The sequence below is a fragment of the Nannobrachium achirus genome, assembly GCF_963921795.1.
Source record: "Nannobrachium achirus genome assembly, chromosome: 9".
In the NCBI taxonomy this organism is placed as follows: Eukaryota; Metazoa; Chordata; class Actinopteri; order Myctophiformes; family Myctophidae; genus Nannobrachium; species Nannobrachium achirus.
This window is the reverse complement of record NC_137818.1, coordinates 67,184,682-67,199,011: the sequence shown is the minus strand read 5'-3', so window position 1 is coordinate 67,199,011 and position 14,330 is coordinate 67,184,682. Positions and strand designations below refer to the sequence as shown.

Below are 14,330 nucleotides of genomic sequence, written 5' to 3'. Positions count from 1 at the left end.
ATACCTATAGTTTGTGTCATGCTATGTATTACGTTGAAGGTAATGTCTACATCTCAATGATTTTTCCTTTGTATTTGTTTCCAAATGCATCATCAGCTCATCCTACCAGAGGTGAATGAAAACAGACGATTGGCTAAGCAAACACAACATTGCTGTGATTAGTGTGGAAAACACTTCCTTAGCATCTCCAAACTTGAAATACACCAGAGAGTGCACACTGGTGCACATTATATGTACTGTGTATATATATGAGGATTGATATAGAGAAGCATGCTTTGGGAACCTGTCTGCAAACGTTATCTGTCTATGAAAAGTATGAGCAATTCATGGATATGCATGCCTTATTGTGCAATGATGTGCTGTCACATGATTATGATATCCACTGTGTCCAACGGTGGTTTGTAAAGGTAAATATTTCTTCTGTTATACCTGCAACATTTTTTTACAACAAAGGTTCATATTTTAGGTTGTAATTAGAACAAAATAAAAGAAGAGCGTTAAAATGTTTTCATTAAAAAATGCTCAAAATTCATCCAAACATGTTGATGAATTTTGTGGCTAGGGGCATGCGTACAAGTGGCCCTTAGTCTGATCTGTCCTATCTGCTGCATCCTAGCTCCTACAGGAAGTAGAATCCTCTAGGTGGTCTAGAAACTTGATAGTTGTTTAACATGTGAATGCAGGGCATGCATAATGAGTAGTAATGAACTGTATAGAGTTAAAGCCAGTGTGAAGTTGTACCCCATTACCTTACATTAAATTTGTACTTCTAAACCTGTAGTCAACTTATCTAAGTTATTTCACCTTTAGTAATATAATGGTTACAAAACAAAGGCTTTGGTCGAGTAGACTTTCACTGTCCATGTCAGATATTACCTAGATCTGGTTTCATTCCCATCACAAAGGGTTAATAATTATAACATTGTACATACCACCTTGTCTGCACTATTGTGTTCTTTGGGTGTGTACCTCCTCTTCCACATGCTCTTTTATGTTCACTGCTTCTGTGTGACGCTGTAATGTACACAGGAGGTTTCTATAGGAACTTGAATGGCCTTGAATGTGTCTTAATGGCTCTGCTTGAATAACAAGGTGAGGACATTGATAGTTGTTTAACATGCAGGGCATGCATAATGAGTAACATTTCTGAACCTGTGGGCCAGGGTGCTTCATCATCAGAGCGAGGAGCTGTGGGAGTCGAGAGCGTCTGACTGTTGCCAGAGCAAGGACTGCACGAGCTGAGGGCGTCTGATTGATGTTCACGATGGCAGACAGCGAGAGGAAGAAGCTGATTTGGACCGTCAAGAAGAAGCTGTTCCACCTTTCTTCAGATGAACTGCTACAGCTTGCCACGGTCATCTCACAAGAGCCTGCTCAAGCTAAGTTGGTCAACCAGGATGAAGAGAGCTGTATTGATTATTTGTGTTCATACATGGAGAGCAGCGATATGCTATTATTGGATGATTGTGGCATGTCAAAGTTAATTGATATGCTGAAGGTTATTGAAGAAATCATTGCTAAACGTAATAAGAGTGATGTTACTACAGGGGCTAGTGCAGATGTTGTATTTGATGCTTTTTCTGATGCTAATGTTTCATCACACTTACCTGAGGGTGTTCACACTAACACAAACGTTACTGAGGGTGTTCACACTAACACACATGTTACCACACTAGAAACACACTCAGGTAAACATGCCGACTTCCACGCCGAGTTCCCCCTCGGTTGCACAGCCAGACAAGAAAGGATTTCTACATTGAAAAAGTCATACATCACCTCCACAACTATATTAACAACAGCTACAACAGCAACGCAAAAGGCCACCGCGGCCTCACTACGTGTGACTTGGGATCTGGTTAAACAATGCAAGCCATTTATGGATGCTGAACTGGTGAAAAAATGCACGTTAAGCATTGTGGAGGAATTATATGCTGGGGAGAAACAGAAGGAGGAGATCGTCAACCGTGTGAAAACAGTCCAGCTATCTGACTCAACAGCGATGCGAAGGGTGGAAGTTTTGTATGAGAACAGCTTTTTATCTTTGCTGTCACATCTGAAATCAGCGGAGTTGGAGTGTATGTCCATTGCAGTGGATGAATCAACGGATCAAACGGATACAGCTCAACTATCTGTGTTTGTAAGGTACTTTGATGGACATGAGTTCAAAGAGGAGTTACTGTGCCTTCTGCCCCTGAAAACTAACACGACTGGAGAGGTGATTTATGCATCTGTGAAGATTTTTTTTATTGAAAATTCATTAGACCTGGGCAAAATCAACCTTCTCGTTACTGACGGAGGAGCATCTATGATCGGAAAGGAGAAGGGCTTTGCATCGCGTGTAAGAGCAGAATATCCCACTGTCAACTCACTACATTGCATCATCCATCAGACTGTTTTGTGTGCGAAGCTGTCTGGCAAGATGAAAGAAACCATGGAGGTGGTGATTAAAACAGTGAACCATATTCGCTCAACGTCGAGTTTGCAGCACCGTCTTTTTAAAATGTTGCTTAAAGAGCAAGACGCGGACTACGATGATCTCCTCCAGCACAACGATGTCAGGTGGCTCAGCAGGGGGCGTGTGCTGGAGAGATTCTTTGCCCTGCGTAAAGAAGTCAATGAGTTTCTTTCTGGTCAGAAGTCTGCCAAATCACGGGAGTTGTTGTCATTAATGCAAGATCCAGAGTTCATATCCTATCTCGCTTTTCTGTGTGATATCACAAGCCACCTTAACAAGCTTAATCTGCAGCTGCAGGGTGGAGGTGCGAGTGTAGGAGAGCTTATCCACAAAGTGAATGCATTCCAAGCTGATCTAGATGTGTTCCTGTCCGATCTGCAGGGGAGAAAGTTACACTTCGCTACTCTGCGTGATGTCCCTGCAAACGCAGCCTCGCTGTCAGCAATGGGAGAATTGCTGAAATGTTTGAGAGATAACTTTAAAACCCGTTTTGAGCATTTCAAAATCCCCAGTGAATTGCTCCGATTTCTGCGGGACCCGTTCAACGTGGCAGCCACGGGGACATGTCCAGCCGAGGCTAAGGCTCTGCTGCCCGGCATAGACGAGGGCGGATTCCAGCTGGAAATGACGCGACTACAGACAGACGACCTCCTGAAAGCCAAGTTCAAGGAAAAAGAGCTGTGCGCGTTGTGGACTCACGCTGCACAGCATTACAAGAACTGCAACAAACTTGCCATTTACCTTTTGACAATGTTTGGATCAACCTATATTTGTGAGTCGGGGTTTTCAACTATGAATCTGATTAAAGACAAGAAGCGCAACAGGCTGACAGACGTGCACCTCAACCAGTGCATGCACATCAACCAGTGCATGCACATCGCCCTCACCTCTCACAAGCCAGTGTTCAGCAGCATTGCAATGGACAGGCTGCAATGCCACCCATCTCACTAAACTCAGACTGGGGAATACATTTTCAGGTCGATTTTATTTTATACTTCATTAATTTATTTTATCTGTTTTCCTTGCTTTTATGGAGAGAACACTGTTTAATGTGGGCCCAGTCATAAATTACAAATTGTAGCTCTACTTAGCAACTGTATCAATTTTAGCTACACAGACAGAAGGCTGGCTAATCTATTTTGAGGTAGATTGCTTTTATTTTATTTTATTTTCATTAGCCATATAACTATTTATTTTCACAAGGTTATGTTTTTGTGTTAAATGTGGGCCATGGCATGCATGCCATTGGGAAGCAATTGAAAGAGATTTGCTCAGCTATCTTTAATGTTTAATGTTAATGAATGTCTGTCTGTCTGTCTGTCTGTCTGTCTGACTGACAGATAGCAGACAAATGTACATTAGTTTGTTTTATGGAAACAGTTGTTTGTGTTGAATGTGCTCTTAGAATTATCATTGCACTGCCACAGAATTATTCAAAAGAGAGAAAATGTTACAAATTACTTTGATTACATATTGTGTCATTAACAGAATAGAAATGGAAAAAGAATGCACATTGCGTTTAGAGATTTGCTCAGGTATCTTTAATGTTAACATACTTGATGACTGACTGACTGACTGACTCGTTTACTGACTGACTGACTGACTGACTGGTTTACTGACTGACTGACTGACTGACTGACTGACTGACTGACTGGTTTACTGACTGACTGACTGACTGACTGACTGACTGACTGGTTTACTGACTGACTGACTGACTGACTGACTGACTGGTTTACTGACTGACTGACTGACTGACTGACTGACTGACTGACTGACTGACTGACTGACTGACTGACTGACTGACTGACTGGTTTACTGACTGACTGACTGACTGACTGACTGACTGACTGACTGACTGACTGACTGACTGACTGGTTTACTGACTGGTTGACTGACTGACTGACTGACTGACTGACTGACTGACTGACTGACTGACTGATAGCAGACAAATGTACATTAGTTTGTTTTATTGAAACAGTTGTTACTTGTTTGTGTTGAATGTGCTCTTACATTATTGCACTACCAAAGAATTATTGAAAAGAGAGAAAATGTTAAAAATGACTTTGATTACAAAATGTGTCATTAGCAGAATAGAAATGGAAAAAAGAATGCATTTTGCGTTTGTCTTCATGTTAGTATTATGGAAATAAAGAAAATGGATGGAGGAAGTTGTGTTAATGTCTCATTTTATCAACTGGCCCACGGCCCCTTGCCATTTTTGTAAAGTGGCCCACTGGCTCAGAAGTTTGAGTATCCCTGCCCTAAGGGATAGCCTCCATGAAAAAAATGTGGCCCTACCGACCTTTAGAACACTTGAAATATATTCGGAATCAGCCCTGAGCTGGCCTAGTCCTGAGGGCTGGCCTAGTCCTTTAATTTGAGACTTAAATCATACTGTGGTAGAAATATTTATAGTGTAACAAATCTATTACAAATGTGCAATATGTGTATGTAGTATAAATCTCTCACAAGGCTACTTACTCATGTAGATGTACCTGCAGCTGTCACTCTAACAGCTGAGTTCTCTCCCCCACTACTTCACTCTGTGTCAGCATAAAATCTGTACTAAGTGATGCTATACATGGTCATTGCAACTTAACCAGTCAGCCTTATTATATACTGTGAGGTACTTAGTATAGCTGTTTAGATTCTCTCTCCATCTAGGGAGAGCACCTTAGTGTATAAGAGGTGTCCCATATGACACTTCAGGAGGCTTCTGCCCCACGGGGCCCAAGCTCTGGCCATGGAGGTCAGAGCTCTGTCTTTTGTAAATGCTGATACTCTGTTCAACTTTTTGCCTCTTTGATGAATAAACCTGTCAATTCTTCAAAACCTTCATCCTTGTGGAACATTAATATTTTCTATAATAATACACCTTGGAAGACAATTAAGCTCAATTTCATCTTCTTTTAATACTTCACTTCAAGTGTCACAAGATTGTGCTTCTTCAATGTCATCTGTAATATTTGACTGATACTTGTGTACAATTTCAGCACGGAAGTCAATTGAAGAATGTGCTGTGTGATTTCTAGACCTAGATGCAAAGGTTCCTTTAACATTTGTCTCATAATGACAGTCTTTGAAGACACAGCGCACAGTTTCCTTTTTTTTTTTAAAGATGAACTCCAAGATGTTGGAAATAATCCTTCTCGTTGGAAAGAGTAGAACTGCAATATTCACACTTGAAACAAATGCCTTCGGTAGTTGACTTGTTGAATGTTTCCTTGACAAGTGTAACTTGAGGGCACCCCAGGTTTTGAAGGAGCAGGGGCAATCACATTGTAAACAGTAGTGATGCGCGGATCGACCCGGTGCCCCCACCCGCCCGCCAACCCGCCCGCACGCGGGTGGGTGGGTCGAGGTTTTCAGACTCAATTGGCGGGCGGCGGGCGGGCGGGTTATACCACTCTCATGTGCAAAAAATAAATACGAATAATCTCCTGTTCTTATTTGCCTTTTATTCTTAATAAGAGTAGGCCTATAAGAATAAGAATAGGCTACAACGTTTGAATACGAGCACGAGCGAGTGAGTTTTAAAATGCGCCAGAGAGGAGCGAGGTTTCTCCTCCGCTCCTTGGTGCGAAGACCGTCCCAATTCCGCTCCTTTTGGGACCGCGAACCACAGTTTGCCAACATTTTACACAACGTGAGGTCGTGAGCACAGCAGAGAAGATGCACAAACAATTCAGCGTGTGTCGCTGATCAGGATTTCACTTATATGTCTCTGTCATCCACACAAGTCCGTTTATAAATACTTTGTGTCGGTTAAGTTATATAACCAGCCAGTCAACGGATACGATTTGAAACACAACTTTCGCATATGAGATGGATTTTTTGACTGCACGCTCACCTCGAGACTCCAGTCGCTCCCATGCATCTCTCCAATCTGGTGATTAATCAATAACCAACAGGATTTAATATTGTCCGTCTTTTGCTGTCTGTTTAAGTGCGAGGCGCTGTATAAATATGATTGACATAAAACCTGAAACGCCATTCTTACCCCGACGATGCCCCAGAGAGAATGAACGTCTTTGAATGAATGTCTTATAGGCTAAACCCCAATTTGAACACCACGTTTGTTTATTTAATTTAGCCCATGACAATATTGTGCTACTGTAAAAGTTTCTGTAAAGCGACTTTGGGTACTTAGAAGAGCCATATATAAAGATGAGCTATTGTGGAGATGATATACCATCTTTTTTTTAAATGCGGGTTGCGGGGCGGGCGGATTTGTTGATTTATATATTGTCCTGCGGGGCGGGCGCGGGCGGGTTACGTTCCGTGCGGGCTGTGGGTTGTGCGGGTTATGAAAAAAACATGACCCGCGCATCACTAGTAAACAGTGAAGAACTTCACTGTGGCTGTGTCTTAATCTATACTGCTTATAAGTTCCTTTGCTTCTGGCCCAAGAACATAAACTAAAAATGTTACATTTAAGGGAAAATAGATGTTGAAATGTTGGAACTAGCCCTGAGGGCTAGCCTCCATGAAACAATTAGGCCCTACTGACCTTTAGAACACTTATATATATTTGTATAAATGTTATTAAACCTGACTCATGCTGGTGGTGTTCATAGGACAATATAAGCATTTACAGTATTTTCAGAAATGGCATATAATTACAATTTAAAAAATAAGTTATTCTTTAAAATGTATATTAATATTTATTACATTAATTAATTTTATTATACTTGTAGATTTTACGGGACAATTATTGTAGATTTTATGAATGCAGACTTTACTTAAAATGTGTTGTATATTTTACTGTGACAAACATTGTAGAATTTACTTTATAATTCTAATAGATTTTATTGCCTTAGATGTACTGCCGTAGATTTTAGTGGAGAAGATAAGTTGACCACTTAAACAAATTAAGTATTTGATACAAGACATATTCTAGTATAATTTACATAATTCAGTGATGCAATTGGTTGCATGGATTTTTTTTTTTGTAAATGGGAAGAGAAATTTTTCTCAGTGTTCCCATCACAAAGGGTTAATAATTATAACATTGTACATCCCACCTGCACAATCTGCACTTTTGTGTTATTTGGGTGTGTACCTCCTCTTCCACATGCTCTTTTATTTTCACTGCTTCTGTGTGACTCTGTAATGTACACAGGAGGTTTCTATAGGAACTTGATTGGCCTTGAATGTGTCTTAATGGCTCTGCTTGAATAACAAGGTGAGGACATTGATAGTTGTTTAACATGCAGAGAATGCATAATGAGTAACAATGACATTTACAGAGTTAAAGCCAGTGTGAAGTTGTCCCCCATTACTCTTTAAGATCTCCAAGTCCACACTGTGACATTAAAATTGTACTTCTAATCTTGTAGTCAAGTTATTTCACCTTTAGTAATACGATGGTTACAAAACAAAGGCTTCAGTAGACTAGACTTTCACTGTCCATGTTAGATATTACCTATACCTGGTTTCATTCCCACCGCAAAGGGTTAATAATTATAATAATTAGAACATTGTACATCCAATCGTATCTGCACTATTGTGTTCTTTGGGGTTGCAGACTCCCACACACATTTAGCTGTAGATAGAATCTCAACATTATTTAATCTCAACCTGAAAATGGTGTTTTAAAACAGCTTAGTAGCTCAAATGCTTTATAGTTTTTCTTTATTTTTTATAAGTTTATAAGCTGGCAGCCAGGGTGATGGAGAAAGTCTGTATGTGTACTTTGCTGGTGTAAGATGTGATGAGGATGTGAAACATTCAACAATCTGCATTCTTGTATATATGAAAATAAACAAGAAAGCATATGCAATAGTATAAATGTGTGAACATGGCTGACTAACGTGTATCACAAAGTGGGAAACATGTACATACATAAAACAATCGTTATAAAAGAATATAGGTCTACATTGTGTAAGGGTCAAAACTCAGCAAATCAATATTTTATATTTAAAATGAGCTACCTCAGAGCAGGTATGAAAACCTTCCGAGATCCTCAGGTCACCTCTCCTAATCTCCTACCCCAGCACTAAAGCTCAACAGTAAAATAATATTCACATTATTGATGTGCATAGTGTATACCCATACATGTATTAATTGGATAGAGCTAAGTCATTATTATAGATAGATTAGTATATTGAAACTAACATACATTTAAGTTATTTAATTCTTTATTTTTCTCAGAGATTGTTATTTTATTTTGTTGCCACTGTATTTGTAGAAGGTTGGATGGAGCATGCATGGGGGAGGAGGGAGGGGTGGAGCACATTATGTTAAACTGTGATTGGTGGAGAGATGGTTCTATTGTTGTCGTTGGCCAATCATTCATAGCAGTCAGTGTTTTCACCCCAGACTCTCTAGTATAAGAAGAGTTGGTCTGTGTCATTTCTCCACAAGTCTTCCAGGATATCCATCATTGCTGATCAGATCTTACTGTGGACTCCAGACTTCAGGGGAAGATGAACTCTCTCAACCTCAACTCTGCCGAACAGGAGGAAAATAAAGACTTTGGTATTTTACTTACTTTTTTTCTTCAAAAGTCTGAATATGATATCCATTCGAGAGTGCAATTGATTTTAGCACGACTTAACCACTCAATACCTATAGTTTGTGTCAAGCTATGTATTACGTTGAAGGTAATGTCTACATCTCAATGATTTTTCCTTTGTCTTTGTTTCCAATACAGTGTTGCATCATCAGCTCGTCCTACCAGAGGTGAATGAAAACAGGCGATTGGTTAAGCAAACACAACATTGCTGTGATCAGTGTGGAAAACACTTCCTTGGCATCTCCAAACTTGAAATACACCAGAGAATTCACACTGGAGAGAAGCCATATGGTTGTGATCAGTGTGGACAACACTTCTCTTGCATGTCCAGCCTTAAAAGACACCAGCTAATTCACACCGGAGAGAAACCATATGGTTGTGATCAGTGTGGACAACACTTCTCTCACATGTCCAGCCTTAAAGGCCACCGGAGAATTCACACAGGAGAAAAACCATATGGTTGTGATCAGTGTGGACAACACTTCTCTCAAATGTCCAGCCTTGAAAGCCACCAGAGAATTCACACTGGATATAAACCATATGGTTGTGATCAGTGTGGACAACACTTCTCTCAAATGTCCAGCCTTAAAAGCCACCAGAGAATTCACACTGGAGAGAAACCCTATGGGTGTGATGATTGTGGACAACACTTCTCTCAAATGGCACACCTTAAACGCCACCAGATAATTCACACCGGAGAGAAACCATATGGTTGTGATCAGTGTGGACAACGCTTCACTCAAATGACAAATCTTAAAAACCACCAGATAATTCACACTGGAGAGAAACCATATGGTTGTGATCAGTGTGGAAAACACTTCTCTGGAACGAAGACCCTTAAAAACCACCAGAGAATTCACACTGGGGAGAAACCATATGGGTGTGATCAGTGTGGACAACACTTCTCTCAAATGTCCAGCCTTAAAAGCCACCAGAGAATTCACACTGGTGAGAAACCATTATGGTTGTGATCAGTGTGGACAACACTTCTCTCAAATGTCTAGCCTTAAACGCCACCAGATAATTCATACCAGAGAGAGGCATTAAAGATAAAACTGATTGGTGTGAACAGACTAGAGCTTCACAATAGAGGACGAAACATAAGCCCATTCATATACCAAGTGTAGCATTATGATCATTTTTTCCATTAAGACAGCGAAATTGTTATACACACATTATACGTATGTACTGTATGCATCTATTTTTGTTTTTTGTGGAACATGTCCCTCAGACATGTTGCTGTATATAGAAATAAACACATCTCAACCTTATTTTCCTTCTCAATGGCATTTCTTTGTTTCTGTGTAATGACCTGTAGCTTAGTACCTCAAATGTTTTGTTGTTTTTCTTTCTATACAGTCTTATGTCAAACTAACATAAAGTTTGGCATATAGAGGGTATCTGCACATTTCTAAAGCTTACTAAAGTTCACCTTTAGTAATACAATGGTTACAAAACAAAGGCTTCAGTCGACTAGACGTTCACTGTCCATGTCAGATATTACCTTGACCTGGTTCATTCCCATCACAAAGGGTTAATAATTATAACATATTATATCCATATTATATCCATTCGAGAGTGCAATTGATTTTAGTATGACTTAACCACTCAATACCTATAGTTTGTGTCATGCTATGTATTACGTTGAAGGTAATGTCTACATCTCAATGATTTTTCCTTTGTATTTGTTTCCAAATGCATCATCAGCTCATCCTACCAGAGGTGAATGAAAACAGACGATTGGCTAAGCAAACACAACATTGCTTTGATCAGTGTGGAAAACACTTCCTTAGCATCTCCAAACTTGAAATACACCAGAGAGTGCACACGGGTGCACATTATATGTACTGTGTATATATATGAGGATTGATATAGAGAAGCATGCTTTGGGAACCTGTCTGCAAACGTTATCTGTCTATGAAAAGTATGAGCAATTCATGGATATGCATGCCTTATTGTGCAATGATGTGCTGTCACATGATTATGATATCCACTGTGTCCAACGGTGGTTTGTAAAGGTAAATATTTCTTCTGTTATACCTGCAACATTTTTTTTACAACAAAGGTTCATATTTTAGGTTGTAATTAGAACAAAATAAAAGAAGAGCGTTAAAATGTTTTCATTAAAAAATGCTCAAAATTCATCCAAACATGTTGATGAATTTTGTGGCTAGGGGCATGCGTACAAGTGGCCCTTATTCTGATCTGTCCTATCTGCTGCATCCTAGCTCCTACAGGAAGTAGAATCCTGTAGGTGGTCTAGAAACTTGATAGTTGTTTAACATGTGAATGCAGGGCATGCATAATGAGTAGTAATGAACTGTATAGAGTTAAAGCCAGTGTGAAGTTGTACCCCATTACCTTACATTAAATTTGTACTTCTAAACCTGTAGTCAACTTATCTAAGTTATTTCACCTTTAGTAATATAATGGTTACAAAACAAAGGCTTTGGTCGAGTAGACTTTCACTGTCCATGTCAGATATTACCTAGATCTGGTTTCATTCCCATCACAAAGGGTTAATAATTATAACATTGTACATACCACCTTGTCTGCACTATTGTGTTCTTTGGGTGTGTACCTCCTCTTCCACATGCTCTTTTATGTTCACTGCTTCTGTGTGACGCTGTAATGTACACAGGAGGTTTCTATAGGAACTTGAATGGCCTTGAATGTGTCTTAATGGCTCTGCTTGAATAACAAGGTGAGGACATTGATAGTTGTTTAACATGCAGGGCATGCATAATGAGTAACATTTCTGAACCTGTGGGCCAGGGTGCTTCATCATCAGAGCGAGGAGCTGTGGGAGTCGAGAGCGTCTGACTGTTGCCAGAGCAAGGACTGCACGAGCTGAGGGCGTCTGATTGATGTTCACGATGGCAGACAGCGAGAGGAAGAAGCTGATTTGGACCGTCAAGAAGAAGCTGTTCCACCTTTCTTCAGATGAACTGCTACAGCTTGCCACGGTCATCTCACAAGAGCCTGCTCAAGCTAAGTTGGTCAACCAGGATGAAGAGAGCTGTATTGATTATTTGTGTTCATACATGGAGAGCAGTGATATGCTATTATTGGATGATTGTGGCATGTCAAAGTTAATTGATATGCTGAAGGTTATTGAAGAAATCATTGCTAAACGTAATAAGAGTGATGTTACTACAGGGGCTAGTGCAGATGTTGTATTTGATGCTTTTTCTGATGCTAATGTTTCATCACACTTACCTGAGGGTGTTCACACTAACACAAACGTTGCTGAGGGTGTTCACGCTAACACACATGTTACCACACATGTTCTAGAAACACACTCAGGTAAACATGCCGACTTCCACGCCGAGTTCCCCCTCGGTTGCACAGCCAGACAAGAAAGGATTTCTACATTGAAAAAGTCATACATCACCTCCACAACTATATTAACAACAGCTACAACAGCAACGCAAAAGGCCACCGTGGCCTCACTACGTGTGACTTGGGATCTGGTTAAACAATGCAAGCCATTTATGGATGCTGAACTGGTGAAAAAATGCACGTTAAGCATTGTGGAGGAATTATATGCTGGGGAGAAACAGAAGGAGGAGATCGTCAACCGTGTGAAAACAGTCCAGCTATCTGACTCAACAGCGATGCGAAGGGTGGAAGTTTTGTATGAGAACAGCTTTTTATCTTTGCTGTCACATCTGAAATCAGCGGAGTTGGAGTGTATGTCCATTGCAGTGGATGAATCAACGGATCAAACGGATACAGCTCAACTATCTGTGTTTGTAAGGTACTTTGATGGACATGAGTTCAAAGAGGAGTTACTGTGCCTTCTGCCCCTGAAAACTAACACGACTGGAGAGGTGATTTATGCATCTGTGAAGAATTTTTTTATTGAAAATTCATTAGACCTGGGCAAAATCAACCTTCTCGTTACTGACGGAGGAGCATCTATGATCGGAAAGGAGAAGGGCTTTGCATCGCGTGTAAGAGCAGAATATCCCACTGTCAACTCACTACATTGCATCATCCATCAGACTGTTTTGTGTGCGAAGCTGTCTGGCAAGATGAAAGAAACCATGGAGGTGGTGATTAAAACAGTGAACCATATTCGCTCAACCTTGAGTTTGCAGCACCGTCTTTTTAAAATGTTGCTTAAAGAGCAAGACGCGGACTACGATGATCTCCTCCAGCACAACAATGTCAGGTGGCTCAGCAGGGGGCGTGTGCTGGAGAGATTCTTTGCCCTGCGTAAAGAAGTCAATGAGTTTCTTTCTGGTCAGAAGTCTGCCAAATCACGGGAGTTGTTGTCATTAATGCAAGATCCAGAGTTCATATCCTATCTCGCTTTTCTGTGTGATATCACAAGCCACCTTAACAAGCTTAATCTGCAGCTGCAGGGTGGAGGTGCGAGTGTAGGAGAGCTTATCCACAAAGTGAATGCATTCCAAGCTGATCTAGATGTGTTCCTGTCCGATCTGCAGGGGAGAAAGTTACACTTCGCTACTCTGCGTGATGTCCCTGCAAACGCAGCCTCGCTGTCAGCAATGGGAGAATTGCTGAAATGTTTGAGAGATAACTTTAAAACCCGTTTTGAGCATTTCAAAATCCCCAGTGAATTGCTCCGATTTCTGCGGGACCCGTTCAACGTGGCAGCCACGGGGACATGTCCAGCCGAGGCTAAGGCTCTGCTGCCCGGCATAGACGAGGGCGGATTCCAGCTGGAAATGACGCGACTACAGACAGACGACCTCCTGAAAGCCAAGTTCAAGGAAAAAGAGCTGTGCGCGTTGTGGACTCACGCTGCACAGCATTACAAGAACTGCAACAAACTTGCCATTTACCTTTTGACAATGTTTGGATCAACCTATATTTGTGAGTCGGGGTTTTCAACTATGAATCTGATTAAAGACAAGAAGCGCAACAGGCTGACAGACGTGCACCTCAACCAGTGCATGCACATCGCCCTCACCTCTCACAAGCCAGTGTTCAGCAGCATTGCAATGGACAGGCTGCAATGCCACCCATCTCACTAAACTCAGACTGGGGAATACATTTTCAGGTCGATTTTATTTTATACTTCATTAATTTATTTTATCTGTTTTCCTTGCTTTTATGGAGAGAACACTGTTTAATGTGGGCCCAGTCATAAATTACAAATTGTAGCTCTACTTAGCAACTGTATCAATTTTAGCTACACAGACAGAAGGCTGGCTAATCTATTTTGAGGTAGATTGCTTTTATTTTATTTTATTTTATTTTATTTTCATTAGCCATATAACTATTTATTTTCACAAGGTTATGTTTTTGTGTTAAATGTGGGCCATGGCATGCATGCCATTGGGAAGCAATTGAAAGAGATTTGCTCAGCTATCTTTAATGTTTAAT

General features: G+C 40.6%; 2 protein-coding genes across 2 annotated transcripts; both read left to right on the top strand.

Moving 5' to 3' along the window:
- Positions 1 to 1,264: 1,264 nt before the first annotated feature.
- On the top strand, positions 1,265 to 3,406 carry LOC308291085 (protein FAM200C-like; the record flags this gene model as incomplete). The annotated part of the gene is made up of 1 exon (XM_080732999.1): positions 1,265 to 3,406. The coding sequence occupies one exon, from the start codon at positions 1,265 to 1,267 to the stop codon at positions 3,404 to 3,406; it is 2,142 nt and encodes a 713-aa protein (XP_080589125.1).
- An 8,442-nt stretch (positions 3,407 to 11,848) lies between these two features.
- Positions 11,849 to 13,978, top strand: LOC308291084 (protein FAM200A-like; the record flags this gene model as incomplete). The annotated part of the gene is made up of 1 exon (XM_080732998.1): positions 11,849 to 13,978. The coding sequence occupies one exon, from the start codon at positions 11,849 to 11,851 to the stop codon at positions 13,976 to 13,978; it is 2,130 nt and encodes a 709-aa protein (XP_080589124.1).
- Positions 13,979 to 14,330: the final 352 nt, after the last annotated feature.